Source organism: Uloborus diversus, chromosome 2 (genome assembly GCF_026930045.1).
Source record: "Uloborus diversus isolate 005 chromosome 2, Udiv.v.3.1, whole genome shotgun sequence".
Taxonomy (NCBI): Eukaryota; Metazoa; Arthropoda; class Arachnida; order Araneae; family Uloboridae; genus Uloborus; species Uloborus diversus.
Window position 1 is genome coordinate 51,988,343 of NC_072732.1, and position 14,825 is coordinate 52,003,167.

The following is a 14,825-nucleotide window of genomic DNA, read 5'->3' on the forward strand; positions in this document are numbered from 1 at the left end:
AATTAACCTGTTTTTTTTTTAATTTAAATAAAGCTTAAATACACTGGACTTAGTTGTTCGGTTAAATTGATAAGTTTTTTCGGTAGAGCTATAAATTAGCTGAACTTCGGGCCCGCCCGGGCTGTCCGACATTATGGCTATACAACAGATAACACACGTAAGGCAATAAAATAAATACGATCGGGTTCGATCCTCGCTGGTCGAAGACCCACCGTCGTCATTAAAGGGTACTGGGCGACGTTAAATATGCTCGTGGTCTCAATGTCCTCCAAGTGAAACGATACCTCTGGGGGTGCTAGCACCAGGTAGCTATTAGTTCCGGGACTAGTTCTAAATTATCACTAACTGTTCGATCCGGTGATGGTGCTGCCATCTATCGGTATATAAAATAATGGAGGCAAGGCACTTAGTATGCAGTCCTCGACATAAATACAGTTGTAGTCAGTTGTGACTCTGAATGGGAATAGGAAAAGACAGCTTGTGGAAACTGCATTTTATGAACTTTTCCACTTTTTTCTTCAAAGTTTTTCATTGAACTATTTCTCTGATGCAAAACTTCATAACAAACCATATTGCACGCACAGACGTGAATGTACACATTGCCAGTACACCATCCATGGCGAATTTACAGGTTTCAGAGAACGAATGCAATTTTTAGGTCCCTTTGTCAATCACAAATAATCTATGTAAAACATTTATCTTTATGTACATTTTGATTCGTCTTCGGATTTACCCTCCTCTCTCTAAGGGACATGATTCAGTTGTTTAAATTTATTAAAATTAAAGATGTTAAGGGGCTGAAGTTTAGCACTGAAAACAGGAAAAGAGGTCATTGTTTTAAGCTATTTAAATCTCAGGCTAACATGGATGTTAGGAAAAATTATTATTTTAGCTGGGTAGTGGAACCTTGGAACAGTTTACCGGAAGAGGTGGTAATGAGCAAGGGAGTAGATAGTTTTAAGAGGGCCATTGATCTTCACTGGGGATTGTGAATTGACTAGGACCAGTCTAGCTGGGCCCAGAGCCTGTTGCTGGTCGTCACTTTTGTATTTGTATTTGTATCAATTCATCGATAAAATCCGCTACTATCCAGCATGAGTGCACGTTTTGTAATTAAACATTTTATATAGGGTGTAACAGTACAGCGTTTTCAGACTTTCAGGGCAGATAGAGTACACCTAGATGATGGTAAATCACACCAGCAATGCATAGTCGGAAACGCTTTCCTGGCGCGGTAGTGACAACGCAAATCACAAAAAGGCAAGACACGAGCAAGAGAAGAAAACATGTTTACTATCCTTAGTGCTGCAAAAAACTAAGAAAAAAGAACATGAATAAGCCAACGATCGTCATCAAAGTAGGTGTTCGAAATTACGACCCCGGGCCGTGATGCATATGCCTCACATCTCCGGCCCATTGAAGTTCAAACATAAAAGCGAGTGCGGCAACAAAAACTTCGTGTGTACATGCGTCGTCATCTGACGCTTCGGTTTACGTTACGACGTCTATCGTGTACACCAGACAAAAACTTACCAGCATTTTTACTGTCTTTTTTATACAATGTGTCGTCACTATCGCGTCAGAAAGCGTTTCCGACCATACATTGCTGTGTGACCCATCATCTAAGTGCATTCTATCTGCCCTGGAAGTCTGTAAATGCTGTACCGTTACACCCTGTCGATGCGTTTGAAAATCAGGATTTTTTATTTTTTAAGTAATCATATAGTTTGCTTATTACGTTCGACCAGCTCAACCGGTAGTGACCGGTCGATTGATCACATGACTGCTAATGCTTTAGCATAGGAGGTGACGTCATAATTTGAAGTCATTATTTTTACCAGTGAGAATTTTTCTTCCTTTGCCTCCCATTCTGCCTAGAGTCCCCATATGAAATTTCATATATATTCAAAGCCTACGTTCGAGGCGCACGATCGGTAGCAACCGGTTGGTTGATCACGTGAAAACAATGATGGCAGCGGTTACTAACCGGTTGTTGACGAACCAATGCTTCATCGAACGCTTTCGGTTGATCACCGGTTACTTGCGCAGACAAATAACAGGCAGGTGAAAAATACTTATAATTGGTCAAAATTGTCACGTGGTTCCATCAACCAATGAATCAGCTTAAGTTGCAGTTGATCGGTAGATCAACTGGTGAGGCTCATAGAACGACATTGGAAGCAACCAGTTAAAAAATAACCGGTAGCGCTCAAGAAGGCCGCGGTTAACACCGGTTAGTCACCAGTTGACCGGTTGAGCTTGTCGAACGCAACCGAATTCTGCCGTATCTTGGTTGCGTTCAACGACCCTAACCAATCAACCAGTGAGTAACCGGTACTAACCGCAGTGTTCTATCAGATTAAAGCACGTGACCTTTGGCTGTCACTTGATCGGTTAACCGGTAGCTACCAGTTGAGCTCGTCGAACGCAAGCCTTATGGCGGTCTGTATGTCAAATTCAATTAACTGTGAAAGGATTTAACTGTATTGAAATTAACAACTTCCACATGTTTGAAATTATGAAATAGGAAATTCGTGACAGTATTTTGATGTAATTTTCCACTCTGATGCCACTAGCAGAGATTTCTTGCCTTTTAAATTTCCAGATTTCACACTTTTTTCTCTGTTTATGATCTGCTCTAGTTCATCCAGAGGGCGTAATGATGTTATTGATTTCTGCTCTGAATGCTCTTTAACGTGATGAACTGCGCTGAAAGTTTCTCTTCGTATGTTTAAGAGTAGATTCATTTCTGAATCTTTGATTTCAAATTCACTTAATTCTGAAAAAATTCTGATGCGTTCAAGGCCCCTTTGAAAAATATTTGGATCAGTAATTTTTTTCAACAATCATGGGTTCTCTTTTCCGCAGTGAAGAGATGACATTATGTCAACTCTTCCTTCAGTCTGAAGCTGCTTATGCCTGTGTTTCTGAACTTGGTGAACTTGGATTGGTTCAGTTCCGAGATGTAAGTAAATTAAATCAATTTGCTTCAATTTCAATCATTCAACTCTAAAATATAAAGAAACATGTAAAAGTGATTGTTTGAGTTTGAGTAAGAATATGTGGCAAAAATGCAAGATATTTAATACAAACTTTTTCAATCTCCTCATACACATAATTAAAGTCTAATTTCTTTTTCTTCAAAAAAAAATATGATTCTACTCCACACATTAAGTTTGAAGGGAAGTAGCTCCACTTAAAATACATGCTGTATTTGTACAAAAGAAGCATGGCAATGGTGATTAATAAAGTGTACTGTGATATGTTAAAGCTGAAAGTTCTCTTTGTTTATACTGTAGTAAAATTCTGTTACAGCGAATTGTAAAGGAATGTCAAATTTTGTTCATTATAACTGTTGAAATTCGGTTGTAGTGGAATTCAATAGAAAATGCAAAAAAAAAAAATATATATTTCTTAGAGAGTGTCTACTGTATACATACTTCTATTGTAAAGATCCCAACATTTAATTAACTGTTTTAAATAGCAAATAAAAGTTTAATTATTACTATAAATTAACAGCAAAAAGTTAAATGCAATCCCCAAAGCAGAATGCTGTGTGATATTCTGCAACGTAAAATCATTTGACCAAAATGTTTTGTAAGATAAATTCATACATTATAAATTTTTCTTCAGAGCATAAAATATATCACATGAGGTGTGTGGGGGCACGATCTGGAAAAAATGAAGCTTTGTTATAAAGTTTAAACTTAACCCTTAACAGAGGAGGTGCAGTCTCACAGACTGCTCAAAAGTTCATCCAATGACCCCTATTTCATTTTCAGTCGGATTGAATGGTTTTTCCCAATAACTTTTTGTTTTCTGACCTTGAAAAGCCTCCTTGCTTATCAGAATCTTTAGGCAAATGCATCTGGTTTAAATTTCATTGCAATCTTAGCAGCGGCCTGTACGACGGCACCTGCCCTTCAGTGTTACAATTTTTGGCAGTAGTAGACATGGCTCTTAAGATTAGAAACTGCAGATATAGGTTCATTTTAATCTTATCCGCGTTATGTGGAAGAGATGCAAAATATTCTAGATGAGGTTGAGAGATGTTTGAAATGTTCACAAGCGTTATGCAATGAAGTTCTAGGGACAATGAAGCCTGAATTATCCCTCAAAATATGATGTGAAATACTAACAATTAAAGAGCTGTCAAAAATTTCCTGTAACGTGATATAACCACTTTTCTGGTACTAAAATTTTCTGTTATATTAAAGAACTAAAATGAAATCATTAATGAATATTGGATTCTTTTTTATTATGAGTAGATAGTTATTTACTATAGGATCATTCTACAAAAAACATGCTTGTTTAGGTCCAGGGTGGATAGTTTCAAAAATATTTATTTTTAAACATTTTTTTTTTGAGATTTAGAAAAGTATAACAAATTTTGAAAATGATCAATTTGTTACATGTCCCAACACATTTCCTCCCATGTACTACTTTTTCATTTATTTACTCAATACAAAAAAATATAATAGATTTAATAGTGAAATTTGAATCACTTTTTTTTAAAAATAGTGTAAAAGAATTATGTTATAAAATAAAAAAAAAATCTATAGCATTCATAATCTTTTGAATCCCTGTCACAGTCTTTCTTGTATTCTCTGTTCAGGATCTAATTAAGTATTAGAATTTCCAATAGACGGCAGTATTGGTAGCTCATTACAAAGGTTTAGAATCAGAAGTAGTCCTTTTCAACTCTGGGTCTTCATAGTGAAGCTAAACAACTTAGTGTGAAAGATTTTTAGCCCTATTCTCTTTGAAGTCAAATAGTCCTTAACTTTGTGTATCCTCTGTTCTTGAGTTAAAAAGAAAAGAATTGTTTATGTACTAAATTTTTTTTATAGTTAAAATTGAATCACTCTTTTTTTTTGTAAATTCTAAATAACATATTGCGTTAACACACACATTGTGAATCGACACATTGTGCAAAGCAAAACATAAGAATTTGTATCCTCCTTATATGGATACTCTATTACAGTATAGCTGTAATAGAGGATATACGATGAGAAATGGAGCATACAACTTTTTTTAAAAATTCATTTTAAGAAAGATGTGTAAATTTTAATCAGTTCAAATCGTGTTCCTCAAACAAGATGCAAGTCTATTTAAATGAAAAATTTAAAAATAATATTTAAAATATATATTTATCCTTCCATTCCAGGTCCAAAATTTTGACTACAAGGAAAAGTTATAAAATAATCAATAAAGAATGTGACTAACTATGTGAGAGTAAAAAGAGGTCTAAAAGGATCAATATAAATTAACTTTTAAAAAAAATGAAGATTATTTTTTTACATGAATTTCAACTTCAAAAACCTACGTTTTTTGTATAATAACCCTACAGCATATATGAGTTTCTTGAAAAATCTGAAAACTCTAGCAAAATTTCCTCGAAAAAGGTATATTTCGATTAAAAATTCAAAAATTTTTTTTCTCCTTGCTAATAAAAGTTCAAAGAACATCTGTGAGAAATTAGAGGATTATATCATAATTGCACATTTTTTAAAAAATTGCAAATAGATCGGTCTCTGAGACCTCACGTCGCCTGTTATATCCTACTTTTTTATCTCCCCTGTTACAGGTTAAAAGAATTCTAACGAGGAGGGGGGAGGGGGCACCAAGACTATGCTACAGATTCTGCTTTCAGTTAAAATTAGACTGAGCATTTGCTTTGTTGTAACCAATATTTCATTGCATTTATTTGCTGGAATGAGTTTGACTGTGCAACCAAAGTTTCCTTTCTGAATTTTCCAAAGCCCATAATTTTTCAAAATACTTACAAAGATTTTTCTTTCTAGCTGAATCCAGATGTTAATGCCTTCCAAAGAAAATTTGTGAACGAAGTTAGAAGATGTGATGAGATGGAAAGGAAATTAAGTAATGAAATTTAACTGAATTTTAAATATTGTAAAGCTGTGGCGCATACTAGGAGAGGATCCAGAGGGTTTGAACCCTTCACATCACTCTTGAATTTGTTTGATTGACCTTAAACCTATGTATGTAATTAAGTTAAATAATTCCAAGCAAGCAGAGGCGTAGCTAGACCCGACTTTCGGGGGGGGGGGGGGGGGTTACTTCTTTTATTTTTTATTTGTATATATATATATATATATGTATGGATATATATATATATATATATATATATATATATATGTGTGTGTGTGTGTGTGTGTGAACTTTTACATACTTTGGAATGGGGTGCCCCAAGTTCGATACTTGTGTCAAACAAAACAAAATCAAAGAATTTTTTTTTAAATTTTTTTTTTTGTAATGTTTTGGAAAATTTAACTTTTTTTTCCTTTTTCTCCATTTAATTTAAAGTGAAACTTTCTAGCAACGGGGTGTTGTCAAAACCAGTCTATCCAAATCAGGAGGTAATCAAATATCTGATGAGCGTGTTCCATTCATTTCAGTGTGACTGCTTAATTTAGAGGCTTAACACACATCTACAAAAGCTGGCATCCCTGAAAGCTAATAGATGGATCCATTTCCGCCTGTGAACTGGATGTTTGACTTTCAATCTCATCGGTGGTCAGACTATTTTTACTAACTTGGTTCGCACTAAAAGCATGAAATAAAATAAAAAAAGACTTCTTGATTATAACCTGCAAAAAATGAAATGACTTTTCATATCGTTATATTTATATGTTGCTTTTTATATGTATTTACATTTATGCTAGTTCTAAAGCAGTTAATAAAATTTGAATTAAAAAAGAGGGAAGAAATATAGGCGGTAGAAAGTTATTTGCACAAAGCTGCATACCATCTGTTCTCCTTTCAAGTTTTTATTTTTAATTTTATTACCTGCTTTAGAATTTATATAAATATCTGTTTGAGAGAGCAACAGCAATTTTCGAGTGTTATAAACAGAAGTCTTGTTTATTTTCTACTTTTTAATGCGAACCAAGCTAACAGAAATAGTACAGAACAGTCTAGATTCATTTCGTTTTTAAACATTTTATTCCTGTAATGCTATGCAGTTTTTCTTTTAAATTAAAATAAAATTTCCTTCTGAAGGGTTCGATGGAATTAATGCTGCTTCAGTAGACTGTACTTCGTTTTCTTCAGAGGACGTTAACTTTCTCTTTTTTAGAGCAACCATTTTCGTCATTTACATTTTGGGGGGGGGATTAAAAAGCTTGTTATCGGTTTTGCTCTCTTCATTATACAACAACGTTCACTTAGAATATACTATTCAAAATAGTTCAGGCTAAATGTTTTTAAAAGAATACACAGTAAATACTGGCTGACATTTTCGACAAATCGATGTGATTGCGGTGGATTTTCTGGTTAGCAAAAGGCCGTTTTGACTATCACAGCACAACGCCAACAAAAACCTTATGTCTCGAATTCCGGCTATGCTATCATTTTCGGATTCGAAGCCCAATGATCTTCAAAGCAGCAAGCAAAAGCATTTTCTTCAACTCGAAACAGAAAGGGCTGAGGGGGCAAAAAAAGGAGAAATGCGTACCACGAATAGGTTTTTTAGGAAAATTAACGAAAGGACAGTCGTTTCGAGCACTTTCTTGGAAGAAGAGTAAAGGGGTGAAATTCACAGGTTGAGTATTAGTTGCATTATGGATGAGTTTTTCAAGTTCATGGTTAAAGGTCATTCAAGTTAAAAGCCATTTCGCTCTGTTATCTGGTTTAGTACTATTCTGTGATCGCTCTCTTTCTTAAAATTATGATTCCTTAAAGAAAACCAAGATGATAGGAGAGAAGTTTAAGATTTTTTCAAGTAAAGAAAAAAGGAAAATCCTAGAATATTGGCCAGGTTAGATTTGCAGCAATTGCTAACCTCAAGAGGATAAATAATTAATCAAAAAACAAGAAAAAGAAAAAATCAGGCACCCAGTGGCGTAGCTAGACCCGACTTTCGGGGGGGGGGGGGTTACTTCTTTTATATATATATATATATGTGTGTGTGTGTGTGTGTAATCGCTTGGAATTTTTTCCTTTCTCTTCTCTTCTTTTTCTCTTTTTTTTTGAGACTTAACTTTTCGGGGGGGGGGGGGTTGTCCCCAACCCCCCCCCCTTAGCTACGCCCCTGCAGGCACCAAAAAGCAATAAAAGACGTTTTCTTCAAAAAGATATGCTCAAAGTTTCTTTAAACTGGCAATAAAGCACATAATAATGTAATAATAGAACAAAGACCTAACAAAACTAATACAGAGGAATTTTGATCAAGAGCCCATGTTCTCTATAGTATCGATTTCAAATTTTCGCCATCATATTCCAAATTTCTATAAAGTTTCTTAAAGCCCCCATATCTTAAAACCTCTTTATCTCGATTTTTTTCCTTCCTGTGAAATTCGAAACATACAGATTCAACTGTATGTACTATTCCCACTGCGCCGCTCATAAAATTAAACATACTTAACAATTTTCAGAATCTATGACAAAAAAAGGCTACATATTCGTAGATTTAACAAATCAATCTCATTTCTAAAGAGAAGTGTGAAATTTCACTCAATTATCAAAAAAATGTTGCAGCACAGTGAGGAAAGAGGCGTCTTTACGCTTGAGGGTCACTCATTGAGCTGATTTTCAATGGCACTGGAGGGGGGGGGGGGGCGGAGAGCGAAGTGAACTTTTGACCACTGTTATTCAGAAAAAAAAATTTTTGATTTTTTTTTCTTTTTTTTTTCTTTTCTCTTCTCTTTTTTTCTCTTCTCTTTTCTTTCTCTTCTCTTTTCTTTCTTTCTCTCTCTCTCCTTTTTTTTGGGACAAACATTTCGGGGGGGGGGGGGGGGGTTTGTCCTCAAAACCCCCCCCTTAGCTACGCCCCTGCAAGCAAGGATAACAATAATTTCAGATTTAATAAACAAATAACTAAAATTTATTTTCTCTCTTTCTTCCCAAGGTTTGAAAATATGATATTTTCAAAAATATCCGATATTTAGACATATATCCGATATTTTCAATCAACACAAACTAAAGTCTTCAAAATAGTGAATACATCCTCAAATCACTCTTTATTTCCTTACATTATTATTACAATATGTAGACTTAAAATAAGGGTTCTCTCATTCATATATAATATTTCAATTTACGATTTTGTCAATTTTAATGAAGTTGATTTAGCATTAGTTGTTTTACTCATTTTTCTTCTGTTAGCTACATTTACAGTCAAAATGATGATATACAGTCAGTATGATTCAAAAATAAAAAATATGCATTAGTTGGTGCACAGTCATAAGACATTTTTTTTTTCTGATCAACGTTTAATTTATTTTGTTTTTGTTATACTTATGTAGACACTTTTAATATGATTTAAAATTGTTACATTACTAATGATAAAAATGAATATAAAATTTAAAATAAATTACTTTGTTGTATCAATGATGTATTAATCCATCATAAAAACATAGTGCATACTTTTTTGTTAATTTTAATAATTAATCAACAATATTACTAGGATTTATATAATTTTTATATTGAAAATAATGTAGTTAAAAAAAAATCATATTTTCGAAATACAGTTGGCTCTCTGTTTAACGACGCTCTATTTAACGACTTTCTCTATTTAACAACTTTTCACAGTCCCAGATGGTCCACTGTAGTGTTAAAAGCATTCTATTTAAGGATGTTTTCTACTTAAGGACAATTTTTTGTGGTCCTTTGAAAGGCGTTAAACAGAGAGCCAACTGTAAATTATTTTCAAATAAAAAAAAAGAACCGACTTCAAAAAAGAAAGAGGAACTAAAAAATGAAAAATAATTCGTCATACTTACATAGCATTTCTTACCCAAACATATAAATCATATTCGTTTTACAATTCCAGTATAAAAATCAACTAAACTAAACACCCAATTATAAAATAAACACTGATTTTAGTTACTATATGATGAATTATTTTAATACCTAACTAATTATGTATGATCTCTTAATTTTTAATAACCATTTCAAGTCAGGGCCTCCTATAAACTACTACCTATCATATCTGATAACCCACCAAATCCTGAGTTACATACTAATTTAACAAAATGCGAAGTCTTTAAAACTAAACTCAATTACTTAATGATTATTAAAAATTAAGAGATTGTTTATAATTAGTTAGGTATTAAAATAATTCATCATATTAGTAATTAAATTCAGTGTTTATTTTACAATTGGGTGTTTTGTTTAGTTGATTTTTGTACTGGAATCGTAAAATGAATTATTTATACGTTTGTGTAAGAAATCGTATGTAAGTATGAACAATTATTTTTTATTTTTTAGTCCCTCTTTGTTTTTTGAAGTCTGTTCTTTTTTTTTCTATTTGAAAATAATTTATTTTTGGCTTTGTTGTTGTTTCGCTTGCTTCCGAAGACTGAAGAGAGACTTTTTCAAATGCAGCAATCATTTACAAAGAAAATTGTCTTCATCATCAGTTTGACTTTTTCATCTTTTTTAAAATCGTTTTAAAAAAAAAAAATCTTAATGCCCATAATTTTTTGTACGATTGGCACTAAAAACTGATTTTTGTTCTTCTCCGGGAGTTATTTGTACGCTAATTTAATTAGAACCATTTAAATGTCAAAGGTTTCCCTAAGTACTTAATATTTCACAATAATACGTGTCACATTACTCAAGAAAAAAAGTCACATTTATCTTTACTTGGCCATGTTATTGATCAACATCACACTAAAAACAGAGTATCTACTGTGATGTTGCATATGTAAAGATAAAAATACTACTAAAGCAATGATACTAAATGAATTTCCTGTTTGCTTCAGAGGAGCCTTTATTCATGGCGATATGACTACTAATCATTTATGCAGGGGAAATATTTAGGGGGTGGGGTACTCCTCCCAAAGCAAAAACTCCCCTAAAAAGGAAAATACCCCTAAAAACACCCCCTTCCCGCCCTTAAGGGGGCACCCCTGATTAATATTAATATTTTATGGTACTTTCTTTAACACTTAGTAAAGAAAGTACTAGAGACATACCAAGTACTCAGCCTTTCACTACTCGGCCGAGTACCAAGTACCAATTATGTTTTAAGAAAAATCACCCACACTCAGGTGATGAACTTTGAACTCATTGGACTTGTAGTATAGTCCTCCATGGCCATGTAATAGGTTTTAAAATAAAATTCCAGGTGAAGTTTAACTATGCATGAATTAAAAAATTTAGTTTGTGTCAAAAATTTCACAAAAACATTATTTTAAAAAATAACAGTTAACAAATAAATAAAAGATATGATTAATCAAGTTGGAATTAAAGCAAATTGTATCAATCTATTATAGTTCTAGTCCGATAAACTTAAATTGTTTTGAAAGCAAATAAAACAACGTTAAAAGCACAAATGTGCATAAACACTGCAGTCACTTGTTTCTGCGTTATAAGGAAGAGGTTATTTTTCAGTGCATAAAATGTGAGATCATGAATGTAAAGACGAAAAAATTCGACTTTTGTCGGATGTCTTTAAAACCTTAATCTCACATTTTGTGCAATTATTTCGATTATTAAAATATTTTGATAGTATTTTTTTCCCTAAGTATTTCTTTACCCAAAGTCAGAACCTTTTTCTTACTCTTAAGAAAAAATAACTAAATTTTTCTTCTCTGTATTGTTATCATTATGCCAAAAATTTGAATCTGTAAAACCAAGCTTTTAAAAATTTGCAATCTAAGTTTTAAAGTGATTAGAAATACATTGCCATATTATTGAAAGGGTTTTTTGTTATGAGTCTATGAATATTCATCTTAGGGATCACTTAGAAGATCACTTAGGGATCACCTGACCAAAGGTAAGTTGTCCTACACTAATATGCGATACAGAAAAAATAGTTGCACCCAAATACACATCCATAGTTAACTTTTAATCTGATTAGATTTTATAAGTTTCTTTTTTTTTTCAACTTATACATATAATAGTCTTATTTCATGAATATAGCAATTGCAAATGATCGCAATATATTATACTCACACTTTTTATCAATTGTAAAATCTGTACAATAAAGTCTTGAACAATATTCAAATTTTTACAACTACTCGGAATTGGCCGAGTATCTGATAAAAAAATTTGGCCGAGTACCAAGTACTCGGTAAATTGACCGATTACGGAGTTAGTTACCGAGTACTCGGTACATCTCTAGAAAGTACCTTTGTTTTATGACACTTTCTTTAACAATGAATTTTATATTTAATTGTTTAATATTGAAATTAAATGATGCTTATTGTTTTTTGCTCACAACTTTTTTCTAAAGAACAAATATGGTGAAGCAAAGGTTTGGGACCTAAGTTAGATCACTCATATCCATTTAGCAAAAAAACCATAAAAATAGTTTCATTAAGTGAGACACTCTGAATTTACAAACAACAAAGTGCAAGTATGAAGTTTGAAGAGTTCCCTCGATTTCTCCAGGATCCCTCATACCCGGACTTGAAGACCACTGGACAACCAGGAGAAGTATACCATTTCAAACAGAAAAAGAATTTTCCTAATTGGTCCAGGCGTCTTTTAGTAATCGGGGAGCATCGTACATAAAAAAGTTCCAACAAAGTTTGTTAATTATTATTGCCATAATTGCAAATTAAACTGACGGCGTCATGAAATATTAAATCTAGAACAATTGTCAAACTTCAGAAATCGGACACCAGTTACGATAAATTTATTAAGGAATAAATTTAATCGTCAGAGGGTGGGAGGGATTTTTGTCTTCAATTCTCCTTAAATTGAACACTAAATATATTTCAAAACAGAAATGTTAAAAAAAAAAAAAACTTTAATGCCTTAATAAAGTAATTTACTCACAATTACTTTTAAATATTAAATTAATAATTTCAACTATTTTTTTAGCAAAATACATTCAATTTACTGATTTGCTACATGAGTGATAAATACATTAGTAAGAATATAATGAAAATTAGCAGGCGATGCGTTGAAAATCAAGCATCGCGATGTGTGACAATTAAATATTGTTCAAGACAAGATTCCTCTGTTGAAAAAATGCACCGTTCGCACCAACACCACGTGACCTGCGACGTGTCGCACAGTTGACGAAAGCTGGTCTATGTAGCCACAATGTATGAAATTTCTTAGATTTCTCCGGGACCCCTCATCAGATTCAGACAAAGTTAACATGGTACCATCTGGAAAGTATACCCTTCCAAACAAAAAATGAATTTTTCAAATCGGCCCAGTATTATTGGAGTAATACAATAACATATATAAAAAGCCTCAATATGAAATCATAATTTCCTTTTTTGAAATCTGTTGATAAATATCGTGATATATATCATGATATATATCGACGAACCCTGTCCCTGCAAAATCAAACTGTATATGAACATAAATTGTTCTAGAATGATGATTTTATTATTCTGTTTTTATTTTTAATTATGATAAAAGTAAATACATTCATTCTTATGTTTTCTGATTTTTTAATTAACTAATGTTACGTAATTATGAATTTTTTATGTTTTTTTGTTCCCGACAATCAATAAAACCAAAAGAATGTTTGGATGTGGTGTTGGAATAGGATATGAGAATGATAGACCTTCGATCCTGGACCTGCCCCCCACCTCCCCTTGAAAAATTCTTGTGTGCGCCACTGCTATAAAGCCTTACTCATTTGTCAAATTTTTGTAAAGAATTTATTTCTGTTAAATAGGATTTTTAGAGAAGGAAATTAAAAAAGACGGAATTGCCATGATGAGTTTTGGTGACAACCCTGAAGCACCGCAACCCCGAGAAATGATTGATTTAGAGGTAGGAATTGGAAATATAAGCTTTAATTGCTGGTGTTAAATGTGGTTGTCTTATCCAAAACTACTTTTTCAGGCTACTTTTGAAAAGCTAGAAAATGAATTACGTGAAGTTAACACGAATGCTGAAGCTTTAAAAAAGACATATTTGGAGTTAACAGAGCTGAAACACATATTGAGAAAAACTCAGCAGTTCTTTGACGAGGTAATATCAGTTAAAATATTTTTCAGTATTTGATTGTGATGATTTGTTATTTAGTGTTTTTATTTAATTTATAATTATTTTTTTTATCACAAATATATTCAATTTGTCTACTCACTACACTAAACTTAGCTGGCATTTCTGTTCATAGCATCAAAAGCATTGATACTTAAAGTTAAAAGCAGTTATCTATTTATTGCATGTGAATTGTTTGTTGTTATTTGAGACTAATTTTGTCAGTGTGTAGCAAACATGTGTGAAAGTTTATGTAGATAATATAAAATACCGTAAAATCTATTAGTAGGGTCTGGGTTGAGTTCACGACGGCTGTATTCTATGGCGAAATTTAAACTTTGTCAGAAGAGTCAATTTTACTGCTCTACTCAGTATCTTTAAAGGTTCAGGAAAGATTTTTTCTTGGATTATCAAAAATTTCCAATGGCCAGTGGATATTAAATGGCTATGATCATTTAGAATTGTATATCAAAATGCTATATAGCTGTGAAATTTGACATACGTTCAAAGTATTATATTTTCAGTGTAAACATCTACACCCTTAACTACATTTTAAATTCATTGTAATGCGTATCTTTATATTTAATACCTGATTATCATATGAACATGTGGTTATTATGAGTTCATTCAGAGGAGCAAGAAAATTAAAATCAAGGCAATATTGCCGATATTAATTATTACCCTCCCCCTTTATGTGATCAAATTTAGCCTAAACTGCATATAATGGAAAATTATATAATGAAAAATTTGGCCCAGAACTCCAAATTGGGCTTGAGCTTTGCACTTTGACCCCTCTTTTTAATAATAATCACCTCCAAAAACAGAATCTGGATCCTTTCTTGTTGTGAATTTCGAAAGTAGTCACTACTTTAGTCTGTATGTTAGCAAAGAAAAAGTGCTTTTTTTTC

The 14,825-nt window shown here is 32.7% G+C and overlaps 1 protein-coding gene across 2 annotated transcripts in view; it reads left to right on the forward strand.

Moving 5' to 3' along the window:
• The first annotated feature begins 2,544 nt into the window (after positions 1-2,544).
• The window catches only part of LOC129235132 (V-type proton ATPase 116 kDa subunit a 1-like), a 52,672-nt gene continuing 40,391 nt past the window's right edge, over positions 2,545-14,825 (forward strand). Inside the window, exons 1-4 of one of the 2 annotated variants that reach the window (XM_054868821.1) lie at positions 2,545-2,965; positions 5,805-5,883; positions 13,607-13,704; positions 13,777-13,905. In XM_054868821.1, coding sequence (XP_054724796.1) covers positions 2,849-2,965; positions 5,805-5,883; positions 13,607-13,704; positions 13,777-13,905 — 423 coding nt within the window. In that variant the 5' untranslated portion in view covers positions 2,545-2,848. The remainder of the gene's footprint in view (positions 2,966-5,804; positions 5,884-13,606; positions 13,705-13,776; positions 13,906-14,825) is intronic. The other variant, XM_054868822.1, reaches the window with a different exon arrangement.